Below are 11437 nucleotides of genomic sequence, written 5' to 3' on the forward strand. Positions count from 1 at the left end.
TTAGAATCTCAGCTTGGCCATGGGTATTCTTTGTGTATCTCTTCATTAATTTTATCGTATCATCTTCGCGATTAGCCAAAAGTGGCGGAAAAACGAAGTAAAATAAACCAAATCGAGCAATCAATCAATGATTTGATTTCATTTTTGTTACTTAGCGTCACTTTTTTGTCACATTTGGTTAATTGCGAAGATGATACGATAAAATTAATGAAGGTACAAACACAAAGAACACCCATGCCCAGGATGGGGTTCGAACCCGGAACTCCTGGCATCGTAGCGCACTGTGATAACCACTCCCGCACAGTTGGTTGATGTGGTGTTTTAAGTCCACTTTATGCACAGAAACAAAAAAAAACACTTTTTTGTAGTTTCTTCAATAATATTCATTTGGCTTTTTGAGTTCTGAGATACATTTTTCATTCCAAATTATTTCATTATTCACTGCAGAGTACAACACATAGGACAAGAACGCGCACTCATCACGGGTTCGAAACCTGGCCTGGATTGTTCATATGAGGTCCCTTCATCAATTTCATCATATCATCACTCATCCTCATTTTCGCAATAACCAAATGTGGCAGAAAAGCGAAGTAAAATAAACCAATCCAACAACAATATGAACGCGCGTTCTCTTGCCCAAATAAATACATCCGTATTTATGACTGTTAGAGGCCAAGAGTAGTATATTTAAATAAAACACTACTAAAACGAGAGTGAGAGAGAGCCCGATCACATATTTGTAATTTAATCATTATATATTCCATACTTGAAAAAAAAGAAAGAAAGCATAACACGTTCCCATTTCATAAATAATAAAACTACATCCCATATTATACAATATTGTACAACGTGTAAAATGTTGTGTAAATACAGAGAACTGCAGAAAATTTTACCCTGAGTTCTTTAGAGGATTTACAAAAAAATCTATGAGAAACCAATCGCCTATCTGTCCTATAGGAGATAGACTGGAGGACCTGAAAGCACAGGCTTTCAACCATTGTAGCGGGAGAGGGGGCAAGGGAGGCAGAGGTAGAAATCTTCCTTTTCCTTCGGCCGGCCGTTTCTACCTCGAAACTGGTCAGGCGGAAGAAGAGCGAGCTATGGTATCCAGCCAGCTTTACCCGCGGAGAACACCGATGGATGAGAAGAGCGTGGAAAAAAAGGTGTTGCGTATGAGCTGTGGTGGCTTTAACAAGACAATAAATATTATGATTTGAATATAATTCGAGATGTGAGATTGATTGATCTATCTGCTAGACTAGCTACTCCTCAGTGCACGTCACTGTTCTGATGTCTACAAAATCCTTTTGTACATTATTCTATTAAATATTTTATTTAGAGATTTAAATCAGTCATTTTTTCCCCCAGAAAATCACCTGATTTATATAAATTTACCCTGGTTTAGAAGTGTTGTCACTCCTTGTTGCCTGTGGGGCACAGCATCATCAACCGGGGTTCTTCTGTTGGGCTTCTAAAAATCACACCATGCAAATGCTGGGGCAGTACCCCTAGCAAAGACCATAGATGCTTCCTTGTCCATTTTCTTTCACTTCCCAGTCAAATACCATCGCCTTGTGGCCAGTCTACCTGGCAGAGTAGTCAGAGTATTATGCTACAAAGCCAGAAGTTCCAAGGTTCAAACACTAGGTTTGATTGTGTTCATTCCCTCATCCGTTTCATCAGTTCACCATTCATCCTCATCATTGCAATTAACCCAAGATGTAGAAAAGGTGCATAAAATAGTTGAAACTAAAAACCATCACCTTATAATCAATGGGTTCCAGGTTTGATTCCCATTAGGGCATATTTCAATGGTTCAGATCCCACTTTAAATGGTAGGATTAGTCTCAATGAACTCATCTGTTCATAAAAGTGGATTTAAAACAAAAATTGTTGAAGAATGTATAATATAAGTAATTCATCTCCACTTATTTCTATTATTGATTCTCGCACATTTTATTTTGAAACCCTAAATTTCCGCGTTTTCAAAATTTCCTCAGGTGAGATGAAATAACAAGGGAAATGGATCTGATGCAAGATTGAGGGAAGGCTCTTGGTAACTGGTAATATAAGTGAAAACTAACAACTTATATTATTTATTGTTGGCAAGGACATGTGCTTTGTTTTATTAATTTTTACTTTGTTAAACTTATGGCTAAAAAATAAGAATTTGAATTAAATCAACCCTGTCTCCTCTCACCTTGATGACATTTTTAATTTTTAGGCCACTCTTTGATTTTCTATGAATTTCAGTCACCCTTAGTGCCTCATTCACTGATCAGATATCAATTTCACATACATGTCCCCACTATCTGGCACCATTGTGGATTATAAACCTGTGGGGTGCAACTACCATGTAACCTGAAAATAAAGCAGGAAGACCTGACTAGATCTGTACATTAAAAGAAATTAAATTCAATCTGATGAACTCTCATACATTAAATACACAAGTGAATAAGAAATAGTCCTAAAAAATGTACTCTAATGATTTTGTGATCGTTGCTCCTTGATACACTTTCTTTTAAAAACATTTTTAATTTTGAAACTTGCAGATCAAAGAGTTGAATGATTTACTGTTTGCTGCCCAGGAACAATTTAGTCAAGAGAAAAGTAACTGGGAAAAGGCCTTGCATGCTAAAGAAAATGAACTTTTTGAATATGAGCAACAAGTAGAAGCTTTTGAGGTATGTGTAATGAATAAAGAATAGATTTTTATGAAGGAAATTTTAGGAAAATATGAAATTGAAAATGCCAAAATATGAAGAAATATGAGCATTTATTTTGCAGTATTGCTACATGTTTCAATATAAATGGAATAACAACTTTGGTTACAAAATTATTTCCTCAGTATATACTGCACATCATAAGCAGAACTCCTATTTATTGCAGTAAATAACGACAAGTTCCTCCATGTTGTCCGGAAGCAGTTTAAATCTTCGTCTGTCAAGATAGTTTTGCATGATGAGAAGCTTCACTCCACACCAATCTCAGAATTCCAGCTTTCGGCATCTTCGTATCACTTATTTCTAGCATACAATTCTCCACGTCCTGCTCCCAACAGCCACAAGTCACGACACACAATGACGCACAGCAAGTGATGGACAGAGAAATTCCATTCACTAGCCCCTCCCTCCAAAATGCCCCCAAGAGTTTGAGAAGTAGTCATCCTCAGAAATCGCTGAAGATAAACATAGATTTATGGCCTAAGGCAACATGCTTTCGCAGCATTTTGCTCCAGAAATGCTTGGAATAACCCAAAGAACAGGAAAAAGAACAAATATATCGTAAACATATCATTGGCATTTCCACGAAGATTTTTGTAATATAATTAAGACAACTTTGGCATAAAACATTTAAATATAAACAAAATATGAAGAATTTGGTAAAATATGAAGCTTTTGTCAAAATATTATGAAATATGAAAAAAAAATTAATGCGGAATGGAGTCTATGCTTATCGGAACGTATAGATCTCAAGTTTTTTCGCTGTCTGGTAAAAAGTAGAGAATATGAAATTTCATAAAAATCCGTTCTCCGGTAATGAATAATGTTGATTTATTTTATTTATTTCTTGATAAGGAAGAAATTTAGAAAAAAATGTAGTGCTAATATCTTAATAAAATCATAGTGATTCTGATTTCCATTCATTGTGGATGCACATTTCAGTCTATTAGTCTCTGTGCATAAATGGGAATTTAAAACAAAATTTCAGTGTTACACTGGATACTCCTGTATGATTGGATTCATTTCAAATCTGTCTAGTAAGATACGAGGATGCATTAAAAGAATGTTTTACAATAAATATGAGCTGTTTTATTTGCAATTTATTATACAGATTACATTTCTAGAAAACAATATTGTTTAGGCATCTATTATCATTATGTATGGTGCAAAAATCATTTGTAATACACTCCAGTAAATCAGTTTTCACTTTTTCGCACCTCACCAAGGTAGTTCTGCAATGGTCCAGTTGTTAGGACATATAACTTTCATGTGTAAAATCTAGGTTTGGTTCGAAGGGTGGATGATCTCAGGTGGAAATTTTTCAAAAAATGACCATGCATAGAATAGATCTGGGGATTATCAAGACTCTAATCAGTGGGTACTTAGAATATCCCCTTTGTGGGGGGGGGGGGTGGAGACATTCAGAATGCAGTTCTCCCTGATAGTGTGGATCTTTACCCTTTTTTAACCAATAATGTAAGCAGCCTCAAATTGTACTCCAAATGTTCTCTGCACGTGAATAATAGATTGACACTCAAAGAAAAGTGTATACACATTGTAAAGATGTGATGATGTGCTGATTTTCTGGACAGTGAAATAAGAAATTTTGAATTCTCTTTGCTACACAATTATTAAGCATGATGTTGAAGATTTCAGATTTTGTTTTTATCTCATGTTGTATATTGTACTGTACAATCACTGGTCACTGTTTCGAGTGAACTGTGTGCCACAAGCTGTACATCAATTTAGATAGATTTTTGTACGTAACTTTACTCCTCGCATTACATGTGACATATTCACAAGATGCAGGCAAACCTAAAAATATTGAATTACATTACACCTTAATATAATTAGTATGTTATTATCATAAGTTTAAATTTCAATACTAAAAAGTTTAGTTACTACAAGGGTAAAGTATAGTTTTAATTACTGTTGTTGTTTTCATAGCTTTTAATTTCATTTTTCTAGCACCGAGTAACCCACTTGACCAGTGAACTACGAACAACAAGGAAAAAGCTTCTAGAACATCGACAGGAACAGGGAGAACTGCATAAAGCCCTTGTAAATCTTCAAGCTGACAAGTTAGTGATCTTTCCTCATAAAGCTCTTTTTATCTCTCTACAAAATATTCCAAAGTTTATTGAAGGTTTGTTTGAACCAGGGTTTGAATCTGGAACCTTGGAAATCTATGCCAATAGTAAAACAGCTTGTAACAACTAATTGCACCTAACCTTTCATTAAGCATTATTGCATAATGCTTAATGAAAGCAACTCGCTTATGTGAGAGGTACCCAGTGACGTGCAGTGACGTCGACACTTGGGGTAGCAGTCAGTGGCGTGCTCAAATTGAGCAATCAATCAATGATTTGATTTCATTTTTGTTACTTAGCGTCGCTTTTTTGTCACATTTGGTTAATTGTGAAGATGATACGATGAAACTGATGAAGGGACGAGCACAGGGAACGCCCATGCCCGGGTCGGGGTTCGAACCCGGAATTCCTGGTGTCGTAGCGCGCTGTGATAACCACTCCCCCACGCTTGGTTGAATTGGTGACAGGTAACAAAACACAACACACTTTTTTGTAGTTTCTTCAATGATATTCATTTGACTTTTTGAGTTCTGAGATACATTTTTCATTTCAAATTATTTCATTATTCACTGCAACACATAGGACAAGAATGTGCACTCATCACGGGTTCGAATCCTGGCCTGGATTGTTCATATGAGGTCCCTTCACCAATTTCATCATATCATCACTCAATCCTCATTTTCGCGATAACCAAATGTGGCAGAAAAGCGAAGTAAAATAAACCAAACCAACAACAATATGAACGCGCGTTCTCTTGCCCAAATAAATACATCCGTATTTATGACTGTTAGAGGCCAAGAGTAGTATATTTAAATAAAACACTACTAAAACGAGAGTCAGAGAGAGCTTGAGCACATATTTGTAATTTAATCATTATATATTCCATATTTGAAAAAGAAAGAAAGCATAACATTATTGTCTGCACATAACACGTTCCCATTTCATAAATAATAAAAACTACATCCCATATTATACATACACACATATTGTACAACGTGTAAAAGGTTGTGTAAATACAGAGAACATAAGTACTGCAGAAAATTTTCCCCGGTGTTCTTTAGAGGATTTACAAAAAAAAATGAGAAACCAATCCCCTATCTGTCCTATAGGAGATAGACTGGGGGACCTGAAAGCCTGGGCTTTCAACCATTGCAGCGGGGGGCGAGGGGACAAGAGAGGTAGAGGTAGAAATCTTCCTTTTTCATTCGGGGGCAGTTTCTACCTGGAAACTGGTCTGGCGGAAGAAGAGCGAGCTAGGGTATCCAGCCAGCTTTGCCCGCGGAGAACACCGATGGACGAGAAGAGCGTGGAAAAGAAAGTGTTGCATATGAGCTGTGGTGGTTTTAACAAGACAATAAATATTGTGATTTGAATATAATTCGAGATGTGAGATTGATTGATCTATCTCTGCTAGACTAGCTACTCCTCAGTGCACGTCACTGGAGGTACCTTTTATATGTAAGGGGACTCACCCCTGTGAAATAAAGAGTACACGAACGACATTCACTATTTAACACTTCTATTGACTGGACATTGGCAGGATCAGGATAATGATAGAAAGGATGTTTGTTTATCTGTAGATTCCTGTAGAGATGATAGTCTGATAGTCTGATCTGTTAGATAAGGCATGGTCCTGAAATGAAACTTCTTTAGGGATCACAACTCCCCGCTTGTAACTCTAGCGTAGCACTGATATTCAGTCTATTACTTGGAGACCGCAACTTTTTATAACTTTCGGACTACAACTGGGCTGAGATCTGTTCTCTCGAACTATTTAAGGGGGATTCAAATTTCCGATCGTTAAAGCCGTTGAGGCAGTTCCATCCTGTCGTTAAACGTACTTTTTGCATAAAGCTAAGTTGACTTATTTTCTTACGATTTCCTGTTGATTCCCATAACAGCGGAGTTTACAGATCCACTGAAGGTCGCTGGTATAATATGCTTGCTTGTAAGAAGCTACTTCCAGCACTTCAGCCGGACCCCTTGGCGAAGTGATTAGTCTATCGAGCTATGACGCCGGGGGTCCCAGGTTCGAATCACGCCACAATACTGTTGGTAACCTTGTTTTCTAGACTTGCACAGTAAGCTGGAGATGTTCTGAAAATAATCAGACTCTACTAACCGAATGGAGCAATGATATTTTTTTGAAAAGTGCATTGATCTGTCATACATACAGTATAACTTCTCGTAAAAGACACTTCTTAATAACAGACACCTCTAAATAATGGACATTTCTTAATTCCCTGGCAGAAATACATGCAGGTATGTGGGGAATTTACATCTCATCAATGGGCATTCTCAATAACTTCGCTCCATCAAGCCATCCATTGATGCACGGTATTTCTCATACCGTCCCTTCCATCGTGAAGAGGTCATTTTAATGTGACTTCAGATTACACACAGTAATCTCACTCATGGTCATTTGTTACTAGAGCTAGACCCTCCAATCTGTCATGTATGTAATGTTATTTTAACCCTCCAGTAATATACGTGTTTCAGAGTAACATGGTTGGTATACATGTAAGCACGGCGCTCATATATGAATTTCATGTTTTTTGGGATTTTTTCGAATATTGTTTTACATTTATCACATTATAAATAGTTTATAAATGTATATTGCCTAACATATCATTTACATGTTTAAATGTATCTTATTTATTACATAATAACAACATGCTTTTCTTTTATTGCAATATTAGTGCTTACCTAATATGAGAGACAGTTTATCATGGAAAACACAACAATTTTTTATAATTTTATTTGGAATTTACTTTTGATGTTAACTAATTTGCACAACATTAGTAATAAATTCGATAATTTATTACGTATTGATGAGAGAGATGTACATTCTACTTCGTCGTTTCATACCACCCAATATATTGAGGCACGTAAAAATAGGCTCATCATCACAAGGAGTTTGATCCATGTTGCTATCATTTTCGCTTTTCAATAACTCCTCAACAACATTATAATTTGTGCCCTGAGAATCAAACACCCTGTCCAGGTCTTCTCTTTTTGTCATCACTCGGTTCAGCTAGCAATGCTCGGAACTGCCATTGTTCATTTGTAACGAGAATCAGGTTTCAAAGTTCATTTAGCCAGAAATAATGACAGTAATAAGTGAATAAAATTATTACCTAAGAATCAAAACAGAAAACAGTGATACAACACGAATTTGGTCCACACAGAAATAAAAAGTATGCGTGAAAAAAATGGTTACGCCGTTGGTATACGTGTGAGTGCGGAGCTCACAGAACACACACTGTCATGAAAATGACATGTCTGCGCAGACAGAGAATAATTCCACAATCTAAAACTGGCATCATCTGGTCATAGACATTCCAAAATACAGCTACAGAAGACCAGAAAGTGATCGCATTATCTAGGCCTGAAGAACTTACAGTTATATCCCAGGGTGAGCACTCCGCTCACACATATACCAACGGAGGGTAAAGTGTTTGGTATATTCTTATCGAGCATGCCGATGACAACTTCTTCAGACAAACTTTTAACCTTACCAACACCTTCTTATCAATGTTGGGAGATGATGTGAACATTAAAAACTGCACCCCATTGACAACATAGAACTTCCGAATAACAGACAGCATGTAAAAAGAACAATGGCGGTTTCTGAAATTCAGGGGTAACAAACTAAGGGTATTTTAATCAAGGATTTATCCAGAATTTTCCCTCAGGGATGGGTGAAAGTTTGTATTTAGGGGTTAGCCATTTCATGTGTTATGCACAGATTTCATTAATAAAAGTAAAATGTACAAATTGAAATTTTACAATGTCATATGTTTCTTTTCTGAGGAGCAGACATTTTTACATTCCTTGTCAAGTGTCCATTATAGAGAACTTCTACTGTGTATGGAAGGAAACAGTGAACACACGAAATGAAATTTTCAGTATCTCACAGTGTGGCTGCATGTACACTGCAGAAAAGATATAGTGTCTGTGACCACTTGTGGGACAAAACAGACAATTTCTCAGAGGAACAATTGAAAATCATTTGTTTTTTGTGAGTAAAATCTGGGGGGGGGGGGTCATAGTACTCTTCGGTAGGAGTGACATCACAGGATTTGCAGGTACAAAGTGAGCTGTTCTGAGGCTCACTCTCTTTTGACACAGATTCTTCGACACACTCCACACTTTTTTCTCTTATGTTTGCCTGGATTTGGTAATGTCCATTTCATATATTTTTGTTTGGGGTTTTGTAGTTTCCCCCCTTTTTTACATGGGCATCTTTTATTTCATCTTACTTGCATTGTTCCGTCTATGTAATTTATTACTATTTTTGTTTCATTCTTATCTCTTTGAAGAGACAAGTAAAAGTGGTTTCTCAGTAAAAAATAATGGTGTCTATAATCAGTTTGTTCATATATATTTTGTCTTGAAACATTTGGGCTGTTTTCTTTTGTGTATTAATAGAGTTTATTGTTATTTTTTTAATTAATGTGTAGTCTAAAACCCTTATGGAATTTAATTTCAGGTTTACTTAAAACATACATTTATTTTAATCACATTTTTCATTAGATGAGAAGGTAAATGTTCGATAGACTTGATTACACGTTTATTGCTTCTACTGCTTTATAGTATTAAGTAGAGTAGTCTTGGTTTATATTAATTATCAGAATCTTGGTGAAGAATGAACTCTAACACTGCTATATGTGATACTGCAGTGTTACCAGACAATGGGGGAAGATATTAACAGGTGTTGACAAAGAGCGCTTCTGGCTCCTTTCATTTTTTTTTCGTATTTACTCATGTATAATGCACACTTTTTTTTACAATATTTTGCCCCCAAAAACCGTGGTGCGTATTATGCACGGAATAATTCAGACAGCCACCATGATATTACCATGCATATTTTCACTATGTCACTGCATGTAACATGTATATATCAACAGGTGCAAATACAAATGGAATGCTTTGTGACATCAAGAAAAACGGCGGCGTTCTGGCAGAATTCGAGTGTGCACCTCCTGTCACATGGGATGTGTATCAGGGGTATTTGTCGGGTGAGAAACAATGGAAAATAACCTCCTGAGTGCTGCAAATCCATAGCATAATTTTGATCTCGCTTCTACTACAGAATGAACCAGGTGGCTACAGAAGTGAAACCTTTTGGTATGCTAAACACAGTGGAGGGAGAGGGGGCGAGGTGACTCATTGAGTACACAAGATGATATTCTCCTCTTGAACCGCATAGCAACAGCTTTACAACCTACAAGAAAGCCATTTCTTGAACCTGTGCATTATATATGAGATGTAATTGTTGCTTTTCCTCAACAAAAACCAGGGTGCACATCATATGTGCATGCACATTATACACACATAAATACAGTATGTATTTGTAGATACAAGGTTGCAGTGTCTGAAGTCACAGTAAGTATAATCCTCCATGGGACTTTTGATTTTGTCTTGTCCATATGTGTTTGTGATTGTCCTTTCACCAATCTCATGTTTCCACCTTTCATCCTCATCTTCACAGTTAGCAAAATATGGCAGAAATATGAAGTAAAATAAAACAAATCAATCAATCAGTCAGTAGACACACACATGAAGATTCATATATCAGGTGAAAAATCATTCAGAATTCTGATTTTCATGAACCCCGTTATTTCTCATCATCCATATTTCAGTTTACCTTTCTGTTGCTTTGGTATTTGTAGAATTCAGCTCAATCCAAAAATGAATCATTACAAACTAAAAAAATTAGATGAATGAACTTTATCCTTAATTGATATTATTTATGCATTTTTTAGACGTGATGTAAATTTCCATTTGAAAGAGGTCTTGGGAAATCTTCAAACAGAAGAACATATGCGCAAGCACCTTGAGCATGCATATAATAATTTGTTAGAAGTGATGAAATTAAAAACTGTAAAGACAGATAGCTCAACAAATCAATTGACAAAGATATTTCAAGAAGACGTCACATCTTGCAGTATAAATTGTAAGTTTTCTCTGCCAGCATTTAATGATGAAAAATAATTATTTATCTGTATCACGGGATGATTGCAAGCAGATTGTCTGACATAATTTGCTTCAGGGTGGATGGGGTGAAAAATAGTAGTAGGCAAATATTATTGCTGTAGTGTAAGCACCCCAAATTTTGTAATAATGATTCATATTTTTATTTTATTTTTATTGATTTACATTGTAAAATAAATCACATTTTTAACAACTTCACGAAGTAGTATGACCCTGTATTCAAGCAGGAAGAATAAATAATTTACTAAAATGTGTTGCCATTCTTTATTTCTTTATGTGCAGTGTGATACCTCAAAGCTGGTAGGTTTACTTACACATGATGTTTGAAGTGCATTCTGTGTTGCTGTGAGTATAAACTGTTAACAAATGAAGTAAATTTATGAAAATTAACGAGTTAGAAAGATATTTACTAGGGCTGAGCCGATACTGATAACGGTCGGTATCAGCCGGTACTGGGGGTATCGGTATCGGTTGATATTCTTGCACCGATACCATTGTTTTTGAGTCGCTAGAGGAGCAGCCAAAACCAATTGTCTTTTTCCATTTCAAAGTTTCGTTCACCTTTTCCAACTTACCTTTGGTTTTGAAAAAAAATGAAAAATAGTTGTGCATTTATTTGTTAAATGA

At 36.1% G+C, this 11437-nt stretch overlaps 1 protein-coding gene across 3 annotated transcripts in view; it reads left to right on the top strand.

Moving 5' to 3' along the window:
* The window catches only part of LOC145994659 (uncharacterized), a 66272-nt gene extending 55212 nt beyond the window's left edge, over positions 1-11060 (top strand). For 2 of the 3 annotated variants that reach the window (XM_083130778.1, XM_083130779.1), the window contains exons 19-21: positions 2553-2684; positions 4692-4804; positions 10582-11060. In XM_083130778.1, coding sequence (XP_082986904.1) covers positions 2553-2684; positions 4692-4804; positions 10582-10810 — 474 coding nt within the window. In that variant the 3' untranslated portion in view covers positions 10811-11060. The remainder of the gene's footprint in view (positions 1-2552; positions 2685-4691; positions 4805-10581) is intronic. The other variant, XM_083130780.1, reaches the window with a different exon arrangement.
* The last annotated feature ends 377 nt before the right edge of the window (positions 11061-11437 follow it).

The sequence above is a fragment of the Lepisma saccharinum genome, chromosome 11, assembly GCF_977018435.1.
Source record: "Lepisma saccharinum chromosome 11, izLepSacc3.1, whole genome shotgun sequence".
Lineage (NCBI taxonomy): Eukaryota > Metazoa > Arthropoda > Insecta > Zygentoma > Lepismatidae > Lepisma > Lepisma saccharinum.